Raw genomic sequence first — 13,054 nt, 5'->3', positions numbered from 1 at the left:
TTTGTCTTCGTTTGCCGCAGATGCTTCCAAGCTGCAGAACTCCAGCAGGAAGCCGTCGGTGTCCAGAAGCCTCAAGCATCTTTTCAACCACTCCAACAAGTTTGTGAAGACGCTGAAAAGGTTGGCTTTTTGGATCTGCCGCCTCGCCGAGCAAACAAGCCCACTGACAAATATTCACACGCGCCGTCGGCGGCTTACGGCACAAAGATTTTGCTAACATTGCGATTTTTACGGCACAAAGATTTTGCTAACATTGCCATTTTTACGGCACAAAGATTTTGCTAACCTTGCGAATTTTACGGCACAAAGATTTTGCTAAACTCCCCATTTTTACGGCACAAAGATTTTGCTAACATTGCCATTTTTACGGCACAAAGATTTTGCTAACATTGCCATTTTTACGGCACAAAGATTTTGCTAACATTGCCATTTTTACGGCACAAAGATTTTGCTAAACTCCCCATTTTTACGGCACAAAGATTTTGCTAACATTGCCATTTTTACGGCACAAAGATTTTGCTAACATTGCCATTTTTACGGCACAAAGATTTTGCTAAACTCCCCATTTTTACGGCACAAAGATTTTGCTAACATTGCCATTTTTACGGCACAAAGATTTTGCTAACATTGCCATTTTTACGGCACAAAGATTTTGCTAATATTGCCATTTTTACGGCACAAAGATTTTGCTAAACTCGCCATTTTTACGGCACAAAGATTTTGCTAACATCGCGATTTTTACGGCACAAAGATTTTGCTAACATCGCGATTTTTACAGCACAAAGATTTTGCTAACCTCGCCATTTTTACGGCACAAAGATTTTGCAAATATTGCGATTTTTACGGCACAACGATTTTGCAAATATTGAGATTTTTACGGCACAACGATTTTGCTAACCTCGCCATTTTTACGGCACAAAGATTTTGCTAACCTCGCCATTTTTACGGCACAAAGATTTTGCTAAACTCGCCATTTTTACAGCACAAAGATTTTGCTAACATTGCGAATTTTACGGCACAAAGATTTTGCTAACATTGCGAATTTTACGGCACAAAGATTTTGCTAACATTGCGAATTTTACGGCACAAAGATTTTGCTAAACTCGCCATTTTTACGGCACAAAGATTTTGCTAACCTCGCCATTTTTACGGCACAAAGATTTTGCTAATATTGCCATTTTTACGGCACAAAGATTTTGCTAAACTCGCCATTTTTACAACACAAAGATTTTGCTAACCTTGCGAATTTTTACGGCACAAAGATTTTGCTAACATTGCCATTTTTACGGCACAAAGATTTTGCTAACATTGCCATTTTTACGGCACAAAGATTTTGCTAACATTGCCATTTTTACGGCACAAAGATTTTGCTAAACTCCCCATTTTTACGGCACAAAGATTTTGCTAACATTGCCATTTTTACGGCACAAAGATTTTGCTAACATTGCCATTTTTACGGCACAAAGATTTTGCTAATATTGCCATTTTTACGGCACAAAGATTTTGCTAAACTCGCCATTTTTACGGCACAAAGATTTTGCTAACATCGCGATTTTTACGGCACAAAGATTTTGCTAACATCGCGATTTTTACAGCACAAAGATTTTGCTAACCTCGCCATTTTTACGGCACAAAGATTTTGCAAATATTGCGATTTTTACGGCACAACGATTTTGCAAATATTGAGATTTTTACGGCACAACGATTTTGCTAACCTCGCCATTTTTACGGCACAAAGATTTTGCTAACCTCGCCATTTTTACGGCACAAAGATTTTGCTAAACTCGCCATTTTTACAGCACAAAGATTTTGCTAACATTGCGAATTTTACGGCACAAAGATTTTGCTAACATTGCGAATTTTACGGCACAAAGATTTTGCTAACATTGCGAATTTTACGGCACAAAGATTTTGCTAAACTCGCCATTTTTACGGCACAAAGATTTTGCTAACCTCGCCATTTTTACGGCACAAAGATTTTGCTAATATTGCCATTTTTACGGCACAAAGATTTTGCTAAACTCGCCATTTTTACAACACAAAGATTTTGCTAACCTTGCGAATTTTACGGCACAAAGATTTTGCTAAACTCGCCATTTTTACAGCACAAAGATTTTGCTAACATTGCGAATTTTACGGCACAAAGATTTTGCTAACATTGCGAATTTTACGGCACAAAGATTTTGCTAACATTGCGAATTTTACGGCACAAAGATTTTGCTAAACTCGCCATTTTTACGGCACAAAGATTTTGCTAACCTCGCCATTTTTACGGCACAAAGATTTTGCTAATATTGCCATTTTTACGGCACAAAGATTTTGCTAAACTCGCCATTTTTACAACACAAAGATTTTGCTAACATTGCGAATTTTACGGCACAAAGATTTTGCTAACCTCGCCATTTTTACGGCACAAAGATTTTGCTAACATTGCGATTTTTACGGCACAAAGATTTTGCTAACCTTGCGAATTTTACGGCACAAAGATTTTGCTAAACTCGCCATTTTTACGGCACAAAGATTTTGCTAACCTCGCCATTTTTACGGCACAAAGATTTTGCTAACCTCGCCATTTTGGACCATATTTCTTTCGACGTTGAAACTGACGAAGACGTCAGCGATGCGGAAGAGTACAAATGTGAAGTGCTTGATCACGTGACACGCCAGCAAGGTGACGGCGATTTCCGGCTTTTGTCTTCAGGGGGATCTACTTGGCGGCCGTCTTCTACCACAAGGACAAATTGCTGGTGACGGCCGAGGAGCAGATTCCCATCGTGGAGGTCGACGACTCGTGCAGCAGCAACCTCACGCACGACTTCCTGTGGTTCACCAAGGTCAGCGACACCCATTCTGGCAAGCAAGTGCGTTAGCTGAGACAAAAGTAGTGCTTTGCCACCGCGCGGTCGCATCTTGGTGGCAAGCGAGTTTCATTTGAGGCAAAAGTAGCGCTTTGGCGTCGATAAACTCCGTTCAAGCGAGCGGAGGAGTTTTTCGACTCTTTCTGGTCTTTTGACCCAAGCGGCGCTTCGCCGCCGCCCGGTGGCGCCGCATGGCTCTTGAGCGCCGCGTGTGTTTTGCGTGCTAGCTGTCGTGCATGTGGGAGGACGTGCGCTGGCTGCGTCAGAGCACGCCGGTGTCGGCGTCGTGGTCGTCGACGCTGCAGGCGCGCCACAAGCTGCTGAGCGCCGCCGGGCAGATGCAGAACCTGCTGGGCACGCACGACCTGGGCCGCGCCCACTACGAGCCCATCAAGGATCGCCACGGCAACGCGCTGCTGGTGACGGTGCGCGACGCCGCCGACGGCCAGCACTCGCCGCTCAGCGGCAAATGGATGCCGCTGGCCAAAGTGCAGAGTCAGCGCAAGTCGCTGTCCACGCCCGAAGAGCCGTACGCCCTCGACGTCCTCGTCATCACGCTGCAGGTGACGAAAGAACGCCGGCCTTCCAAAATGGAAATCGCCTTTTCAATCTATAAACACATTTATAGATTTCATTTTCATCATTAATTCAAGATTTTCCCCCCAAAATGTAATTGTTTATTCTATACATACAATTTTAAAAGAGGTTATTAAAAAAGAGAGTTCAGTATTTTATTATGAATTTTACTGTTCGTTATTTACATTGTAAGTCTAATATTTACATTTATTGAAACACAATAAAAAAATGAATAGTCATTTTGGATTATGAATTGCAAATTTAAATGGAATGAATTGTTTTATTATTCAAATGAACAATTTTACATGAAGAGCTATTCAACATTTTATGAGTGTTATTTACATTGCAATAAAAAATGGAATACCATGAAAATAAATATGAGAATTATTTATTGACAATTTGATATGCAAGTGTTCTTTAAATTAAAATAACAAAAATACAAAACAAATGGAAAAGCTTACATAGCACATCTTGAGTCTTCTTTTATATTAAAGATGATAAAATTGACAAAAGATTTTGATGCGCGCAGGACATCGTTGCGTACCAGCGCCGCAGCAGCCAGCGTCTGGCGCCGGGCCTCTACCTGGGCTACCTGAAGCTCAGCAGCTCCGTGGACCAGATCCGGGTCCTGGTCTCCCAGAGGACCCCCAACATGCTGTGTCACGCCCGCGTGCGAGAAAACGCCAACGTGTCCAAGTAGGTGGCGGGTTCGCGCGCTGACTTCAGGGGGAGGCGGTTCTTGGCCAGCGGGCTGGGCTTTGGTGCAAACCACTAGGCCACCGCGCCGCTATGGAGAACTCGCCTTTCCCTCAATGTTCCTTCCTGGCCGAGATGACCTTTTGACCTGTGCAATGTCGTATCGCGCTGCCTTCAGGGAGGAGTGGGATTGGATCCGCACGCTGTCTGCCGGCGGCGGCGGCGGCGGCGGCGACGACGCCCGGCCCAGGTCGGAAAGCCACGCGCCGCTGCTCTACTACGAGCTCCAGACGGCCATCAAGAACCTGCTCAAGAACCTCAACCTTCCTCTGCAGCAGGTGCGCAATCGCCGTGACGAGAAAGCGTCCCATTCCCGTCAAGTGAGCGGCCGCCGGCACTTCCTGTTGCAGGCCCGTCACTTGCGGCTGTACGGACAGGAAGTGGTGGAGCTGGGTCACGGCGTCTGCTTCCTGCTGCTGCTGCCGGCCGCCGACGACGTCTGCTCGGCCCCCGGCCAGTCCAACCCTTACACGCCGCTCGCCGGCTTCCTGCACCTGCCGCTGCAGATGTTTGAGCTCGGTAACGCCGTCGGCGCCGTCGGCACGTTTTCAATACCGGAGTTGACTCATCAAATACTGTCTGGATTTGTAAACGGTGGGAAAAGATGAAAAAACAAGCTCGGCAGGATTATGACGTTATTCTCGGAATTGTGAGATTAAAGTCAGAATTCTGACTTTGACGTGAGAATCCTTTTCTTCTGTATCGAGTCGGGCCGTGCCTCTTCTTCACGCTGTTAAATACATTGCAGTAGAGCTCAGTGCTGCCTGGCTCGTTGTGGCAGGAAGTGGTACTGCACGCTTGGCATCCTGCTCAAAATCCCCACGTTTCTGTGTAGCGTTAAAATCTTGACAATGGCCGACGTGACGCCGTGTCAATTGTGGCCGCCATGTTGCCAATATGTCTGCCCGTCCGTCCGTCTGTCCTCAGTGCACTTCTGCACCTACAAGGAGAAGTTCATCAGTTTGTACTGCCGCCTGTCGTCCGTGTTGGACTTGGACGCGCTCATTACCCAGCAGGCCCTGCGGGAGGCCATCACGGACGGCGAGCTGGCCAGCGCCAAACACCGCCATCAGCTCATACTCGACTACATCCAGGTGAGCGCCGTCCGCCAAACGCGAGGCAAGAAATGAACGGCTTTTATGGAGCGCGATCGCCGTCCCGAAGGACGTGTGACGACTCGCAGACATTTTTGGGTGTGTTTTTGCGCGCGCCGACCGCAGCAGCTGGACGAGACTCGTCGGGACCTGCGCTGGCTGACGGACGCGCTGCAGTACGCCCGCTACAAGCACCCGCGCGGCGGCGTTCCCATCGCCTGCCTGGTGGACGCCGGCGCCGCGGACAGCGACGGCGGCCAGCAGAAGACCGACTCCACCTCCTCCGCCATGGACTACCTGCCCTCGCCGTCGCCCGAACTGGGCCGGAGGAAGGCCGTCGGCGGTGAGCGGCATCAGCGGCGGCCGGCTCACATTTTGATTGCGTTGAAAAGGCGGCCATTTTGTGAACGCTGACCCTCCGCTGTGCTCAGACTCGCCGCCGGGCTCGGACGAGGACGCGTGGTCGGAGGTCTTCCTGCCCACCGACAGCGACTACGACTCCAGCGACGCCCTCAGCCCCCGGGAGCTGGACCTGCTCTACTCGCCCCCCCAGGACCTGTCCCGGCAGGCCGTGCGCTCGCTGGGCGGGAGCGCCCCCGACGTGCTGCAGATCCACGAGCTCAGGTCAGCCCGGGCGTTTCTCGTCAGCCCGATTCATGGCGGCGGTCTCGCGCCGCTTTTACGCTAACGCTGTCGCACGTTTGCTCTGCGGTTGTCCAGGTACAGCGCCCCCCCGGCGAAGGACCCCCCCCCGTCCAAAGACGTCCCCGACTCCCCTTCGCTGTCCAAAGACTTCCCGGCCTTTCCGTGGACCTTCCCCACCTCGCCGTCGGCCCCGCTGCCCCCCCGCTTCTCCGCCGACCTCCCGCTGTCCTTGCCGCTCTGCCCGGCGCTGTGCCGCACCGCCGACACTCTGGAGGGCCTCTCGCTCTCAAGAAGCCGGCGGGAGGGCGGCGCCCCCCGGCCCGGGACCGCCCCCAACCCCCCCTCCAAGCGCAAGCTGCTCTCCAGGAGCCACCGCGGCCAGTATTTCAGCGGGCCCCAGCGCTGGCTGAGGGGACACGGCGGGGAAAGCCACACGGGGTCTTTATCCGAGGGGGTCTACACCAAGCAGCGCGACCCGGACCTCCCGTCGCCCAAGGAGCCGCCGCCGTCGCCGTCGCCGCCCGCCCTGCCGGGCGCCACCTACGTGAGTCGCGCCGACTGCGTCCTGGAGAGCCGCAAGGGCCGCCTCCGAGAGCAGAGGCCTCACGTGCGAAGGATCTTCGTGGACAGGCAGCCGGCGGCGGCGGCGGCGGCGGCGAGGTCGCACGACGCAGAGCGGGAACCGGAAGGGGCGGCCGGACACGACGTCGACTCGGACGAGCAGACCAACGCGCAAGTGTCGGAGATTCTCAGCAGCACGCTTTAGACCCGCAAAAGCCCTCACGCGTGTCCGCATGTTCGCCTTTCAAGACGAAATCTCGCCTGAAACGCGAACATCAGACGACGCCACTCTTTTCAAATCATTCCAAAATGGACGTCAGGATTAAGGCCTCGCCAACTCAACGGATTTTTTTATTTTCTAATTGTGTATTTGATTTTTTTTGTGGAAGTGTCTGTGGCCATGTGCACATTTTAGCACCGCCCCCATCCCCCCCCCCTCCCCCTTCCTCCCCCACCCCACACACTCTAAAAACTTAACCAAATTGGGTCAACAAAACACCAACCCAACTTTTTGGGTTCATTGACTTGACACAAAAAATGGCGGCAAATGAAAAACGTACAAAACAACCCCCAAAAAATGGGCTTGATTTGCGGGATTTTCATTTCATTTGAACTTTTTTGTGTTCATTTTGTGAGTTTGTTCAATAACGACAAAAGTGGCCTCGCTCTATTCTTGCCCTGGTTTGGGTTCTTTGCACCCCAACAGTTTTTGAGAGTGCATGGAGGTCAAAGGTCACTTGCTGTTGAAGAACACGCCAGCTTGGACTTCCGTGGCGAGAAGCTGGTGGCCGCTTTCGGCGTTTCGGTTTCTGCCTCAAGTCGTCTGTGGCCGCCTACAAATCCCCCAAAGTGAATTTCCTGAACTTGAAACTGGTTTCCCACGCGGAGACCGCGCACGTTGTCCCAAGTGGTCTGAGCTGGACCCGGAGACTTTGGTTTCTGGACTCCCGCGCGCCGGCCTCCCAAAGCGGGATGCTCAGCGGCCTCTCGAGGAGGAAACGCGCGCCTCTCGGACCTTCTGCGTCGATTGCAGAAAACAAAAAAGTTGCTGGTTCAACTTGGCCAAGCCTCGAACCTCGAACCTCCTCCCGGCGTCGACTGTTACACGGATGGGCGGCCATGCAAGCAGGAACTGGAACTTTGCACTCTGCCCACCCAGAAAATGTTGTGACGCGTGCTGTGAATCTGGATCCGGAATCTGGTCCTGGCCTACTTGAAGACGTTTCTGACGGGTTTGGGAAATACTTCAAATTGGAAACTCGAAATGGGAATCAACCGGCGCTGACGCGTTCAAGAAGAAACCTTTGAAATGTTTTCATAAACAGACAATCACGCAGATTAGAATAATTGAATAAGTGAATCAGGTCTGACTTTTTAAAAAAAAAACTCCTCCTCACGCTTCCTTCTTTTTGTCTGCGTGATGTGCCTGCACTCACTGCCAACAACGAGGCGCTCTCAAGCCGCCAATCCAGCGCAAAGCTCCAGTCTACATCCTGGCTGTCAAAGCAAACTTTTGAAAGAGCCTCCTCTTCTTCTGCCAGTTCCTGCATGACATGCATGAACAACGAGGCGCTCTAAAGCGGCCAAAGAAAGGACTCTCCAAAGCAAAGGTGGACTTTCAGGCCGCACCGAATAATTTACTGATGCAAACAAAAGCTGATCAAGTTTTTACATTATGGGGGAGGGGCAACTCGTGCTTAAACCCCGTTTGAGCCACGCCCCCACCCCAAAAAATAATCATTTTGAAAACTGAAATGGTGAAAAACAGCTTAACGAACACTATCGCTGTAAAAAGAAGCATGACGATTTGTCGTGTCTTCAAACATGCATGCGTGCGTTTACAAACAAATCTCAAATCCTCCATTTTGTCAATTCCTGCGTACGTCCCGTTGATTCCCATGCAACGTTTCCAACCTGTCATTTCGCACCCCTGGTCACGTGTGAGGCACGGAAGTCGTCATATTGCCGGGTCCTCTTTGGCTTGGCATGACGTGTTGCGCTTGGACCGGCATGCGGTGTCGCCTCACCACGTCGGCATGCGGTGTCGCCTCACCACGTCGGCATGCGGTGTCGCCTCACCACGTCGGCATGCGGTGTCGCCTCACCACGTCGGCATGCGGTGTCGCCTCACCACGTTTGTTTGCGTTGTCCGTCTTTGACTCGGGTCTCTCTTTCACGCTGCTCGCCTTTCTTGGGTTTCGTTCGCGTGTCGCTTTGTTTTGCCGGAAGCGCTGCTTGTCTTATTTATGTTTCCGAGCAGATTGTTCGCCTTCCGTCCGAGCGCGTCTCCTTTTTGTTCACGTGTGCACATTGTGGAATAAAAACGGACGAAACTTGTGATGGTGACGAGTCAACAAATGCGCTCGGAATGTGCCGGCAGCTCGCTGAATTTGAGATTCAGACGTCGCGCCGTCGGCGGCGCCGTCTCTTCTTGATTTATTCCCAAAACATTCCCTGGCCTTGATTGGGGGGGGGGGGGGTCGGGGGGGGGCAAAGGTTGCTCTCTTTAGCGAGTCCACAGAGGTTGGCATCAAGGGTCGAGCCGCGGTGTCGGTGGACGTCGTGCACGTGGGTGCGAAGTGGACGGAATTCTAGGGAGGACGCTCGATTCTGGGTGCGGGGGGGGGGGGTGGGGGGTGGGGGGGCACGTGGCATTGGTCCAAGCCGCAGGGTCCCTGGCGTGGCAAGCGAGGGTGTGCGTGTCCAGCGCTTCATGTAGGAAAAAAACTTTATTGTTTACAAATTCAGGGCAATTCAAGTGTTTGTGGCCTTAACCTAAAGTTATCAACAAAAACTTTATTGTTCACAAATTCAGGTTCAAATGAAAAAAAAACGTATTTAACAAATTCAAGTTAAAACAAAAAATATCTTTATTGATCACAATTTCAGGTTAAAACTCGCGTTCCACTTTCAAGTGTTGACATCTCGTCAATAATGCTGTCCTCATTTGTATTTGTGAGAGCGTGCGTACGCGCGCGTGCGTGCGTGCGTGTAACCCTCACAAGTTACAAGATTGACGTCCAGCAAACAGGACACGAGACTCACACGTGGGTTCGATCCAGAACTTTCCGTGCAACGACTGGACGCAGACGCGTGGGCACCTGACAACTTGCAGGTAATTGCAAAGTTTTGCGTTTGTCGTTTTTAAGTGGTTGGTGCGTCGTGGTCGCCCCCCTCAAGCTCCGCCCCCCGCCCCGTTTAAGGAGGACGCGTTCTTATCTGAGCATCGCCTCGCCAGCTCGGACCGATTTTCCAGATCTGCCGGCGCCGCTCGCCAAATGAGCGAAACGCTTGCACCCGCGGCGGCGGCCGAGGAATGTTGCGTGACCTCCGCCAAGGAAGTCGTGTTTTCCTCGCATGAGTCCAAACGGGAAAACATCACACTCGGGTGGAGAGCAACAACGTCTGACGAGCAAAAAAAAAAAAAGCGTCTGCGAGCCAGCAAGCGCCTTTGCAAATGGCGGCGGAACCTCCAAGACGCCAAAAGTCAACGACGCACACACGGATCAAGTACTGAGCGAGAGATGCTGCACTTAAAAAAGAAAAGAAAAAAAAAGAGACTGTTAAACAAACGAGTATTTAGTTGAGCTTTTAACTTCAGTAAAAGTAGAACCCGGGGACGTAACACTTTTAGCACTTTTTGTTTGAGTGCGTGTAACTCGTTGTCTCTGTGCTCGAGATCTCACATTTTGATATGTGGCGTCCATGTTTGTCTGCTATAACTTTGGATATTGGATGACCCGGCAGCCATTAAAAAGCGAACCATTTTTAGCATTTAGCTTCAAAGCTAGCGCTAATGCAACACGCCAAATTAAACTATAGAGAAAGTACGAAATGAGCTTATGCAAGTACAACAACGCAGCGCAAAAACATTTGTCCATTTTTGGTTTCTTACCTGGAAAATGTTTTTGGGGCTCCAGAACACATTTTGCAACTCGGAAGCATGAAACTCGTGCCAGCAACCTTAAGTTGCAAGCGGGCATGTGCTGTCATTGATGATGTCACACTCAGCTCATTTCTGATTGGCCGAACTAAGAGCGTTACCTTTGTTGTAACACTATACATGTGTGTGCGTGTGCGTTGTGCGTGCACGCGTCAGGGTTGGTCCAGCACCTCGATGACGTCATCGTCCACTGCCGGCGACTTTTGTTTGGGCGCACGAGGAGCTCGGCCGTCATTCGGGAGCACGAGAAGGAGGAGGACGGCAGAATCCGAACCTGAACCTCGCCGTGACGAGACGAGACATGCGGGGCGGGCGACGCGCGCGCTCCGCCGGCCACGGACGCGAGCCGTGACGTGACGTGACTTGAGGCGAGGCGGTCCAAACAAGTTGACAAGTTGGGTCCAAAGTTCGGTGATGGCCTTGCGTGCGCATCTTCGGCTAATTCTCTCCCTGCTGGTCTTGACCTTCCTCGTGATTCGGGCCTCGTGCCAGCACTACCTGCTGCTGCGGCCGGTTCCGAGCGACCAGCTCCCGGTGGTGGAGCTCAAGGAGGACCCGGACCCTCTGCTGGACCCCCGCCACAAGGACCTGAACGAGACGGAGCTGAGAGGCGCGCTGGGCGGACACTTTGACGCCGACTTTATGTCCGCGCAACCCCCGCCGGAGCGTGACGACGACGACGATGGGGAGGACCTGAACGCGGACCCGGACCCGGACTCGGACCCGCTCGCGGCCCTCACGTCCAAGGACATCCTGGCTTGGGACTCGGAGGCGCGGCGGGGCAAGAAGCTGAAGGCGAGCAGGAAGCTGCGTCGGCGCCTGCAGATGTGGTTCTGGTCGTGGTCGTACGCCGCCTGTCCGGTGGCGCATGCGTGGAGCGACTTGGGCGTCCGCTTCTGGCCGCGCTACGTCAAGGCGGGCCGCTGCTCGGACAAGCGCTCGTGCTCGGTGCCGGAGGGCATGCGCTGCGCCCCCGCCAAGGCCAAGCGCTTGACGCTGCTCCGCTGGCGCTGCGTGCGCAGGAAGGCGACCCTCAGGTGCGCCTGGATCCCGGTTCAATACCCCGTCGTGTCCGAGTGCAAGTGCTCGTGCGCGCGCCAACTGACGACTCGTGGATTGACTGGTTGATTGACTTGCTCGCCACACTTGCAGGCACGTGGGAGCAAAAGTTGGCCCGTGACGTCATTCCAAAGACTCGGATGTCAAACAAATCGGTCCAGCCACCCCCAAAAGTTGCAACAAAAACGTGCTGTTAATAAAGCACTCTATGAATATAATAACGTACAGTGCTGACTTGTTGGGGGCTATTTTGATGATTTTCATGAATTCCCTGCAATGAAAAATGTTCCTGGAAATTTGTAACCAAATCCGTCATTGGTTTTTTCCCTGAGATATATTTTGTACGAACGACTTCTGCCCTCTAGTGGACGAACAATGAATCGTTCTTACTGTCACTATCCATCGTCAACATAGAGAGATGATGAACAAACTTCATTTGTCATAAAAAAATTATATAAATACAAATAAATAATCATTTTTGTATCCACTGAAGGGAAAGTAGATCGTCGGCTTGGTGGTTGGAAATGATTCTGTTCTATTGTCTTCTCTTCTTCGGCTTCTTCTTACGTTGACACGTGATTGACAGCTGACACGCTTCATAAAACAAAGTTGATCTTTTTTAAACACTGCTCACTTTGCTTCAAAACGTATTGATTACTAATCGCTATCATACTAGACTAATAAAGTGAGCAGTGCCCTCTAGTGGCCAACACATTTCAGTCAAGGCAGGAATATAAATCAACTCGAAAGTGACAAAAGTCGCATTCGTTTTTTTTTAATTCTGTTTAAAAAAATAATAATTGTTCCAAAATGTTGCCTTTTACACTTGCTGTCGCCTGAAAATGACATCACAGTGCCGTGCTGGGTGGGCTCAGCTTGCGAACAACACGAGACCAAACAGGTGAGCCGTGACGGTCTTTTTTTTTTTTGCAAACAGACAACACAACTTTCTCAAATATCAACATCAAAAGGCAATCAATACAAAATCAATTTTATTGAAACAATCACTCAAGATCCATCTGTCCATTTTCTTAACCGCTTGTCCTCAAAATACAGATCAAAGAAAAAAAGAAACAAAGAAGAAAAAAACAGCAAAAGGTTATGCTGCAACATATTAGCGCGCGCTTGTACGTGCGTGTTGCGTGTGTGTGTGTGTGAACTGGATTAATAGTTATGAAAGAAAACATTTGAAGCTCGTCATATGAGGAGCGTGGCTGCAAATGGACGTTTGCTTGTAATGACACAAAAAAACAGCACGAGGGCAGAAGAGAACAACAAAACATGACGGCTGACATTGTGACGTCATTTGGCGTGAATGCTGCATTCGAGGAAGCTGGGAAATCGGGCCTCTAGATGACGGAGTGGTTACCGTCACTTGCCTTCGGTGCAGGTTGACGTGAGTTCGCTTCCCCGCCTGGGAGACCAAAGGTGTGTGTGAGTGCACCATGAAGAAAAAAAGAAGAAGAAAAAGGAAGCTGGGACCGCATACCAGGAAGTATGCACAGGAAGCTTCTTATGCAGGAACGCGCCTCTAAACTCGGAGATTCGACTTGCGAACTCGA

General features: G+C 50.7%; 2 protein-coding genes across 5 annotated transcripts in view; both read left to right on the top strand.

Annotated features, from left to right (window-relative positions):
* Positions 1-8,828, top strand: part of ankfn1a (ankyrin repeat and fibronectin type III domain containing 1a) — a 35,942-nt gene extending 27,114 nt beyond the window's left edge. For all 4 annotated transcript variants that reach the window (XM_086064037.1, XM_086064036.1, XM_086064035.1 and 1 more), the window contains 10 exons: positions 21-120; positions 2,702-2,834; positions 3,086-3,421; positions 3,964-4,130; positions 4,309-4,468; positions 4,541-4,709; positions 5,118-5,284; positions 5,411-5,627; positions 5,716-5,908; positions 6,005-8,828. In XM_086064037.1, the coding sequence (XP_085920163.1) occupies positions 21-120; positions 2,702-2,834; positions 3,086-3,421; positions 3,964-4,130; positions 4,309-4,468; positions 4,541-4,709; positions 5,118-5,284; positions 5,411-5,627; positions 5,716-5,908; positions 6,005-6,695 (2,333 nt within the window). In that variant the 3' untranslated portion in view covers positions 6,696-8,828. The remainder of the gene's footprint in view (positions 1-20; positions 121-2,701; positions 2,835-3,085; positions 3,422-3,963; positions 4,131-4,308; positions 4,469-4,540; positions 4,710-5,117; positions 5,285-5,410; positions 5,628-5,715; positions 5,909-6,004) is intronic.
* A 675-nt stretch (positions 8,829-9,503) lies between these two features.
* Positions 9,504-11,984, top strand: LOC147156220 (noggin-1-like). The gene is made up of 2 exons (XM_086064039.1): positions 9,504-9,605; positions 10,590-11,984. Exon 2 carries the CDS (start codon positions 10,848-10,850, stop codon positions 11,559-11,561), a length of 714 nt encoding a protein of 237 aa, XP_085920165.1. The 5' UTR covers positions 9,504-9,605; positions 10,590-10,847; the 3' UTR covers positions 11,562-11,984.
* The last annotated feature ends 1,070 nt before the right edge of the window (positions 11,985-13,054 follow it).

This window comes from Leptonotus elevatus, chromosome 20, assembly GCF_054856555.1.
Source record: "Leptonotus elevatus isolate MCC_2025b chromosome 20, RoL_Lele_1.0, whole genome shotgun sequence".
Taxonomy (NCBI): Eukaryota; Metazoa; Chordata; class Actinopteri; order Syngnathiformes; family Syngnathidae; genus Leptonotus; species Leptonotus elevatus.
The sequence above is the reverse complement of the archived record's forward strand: the minus strand, read 5'-3'. Positions and strand labels throughout refer to the sequence as shown.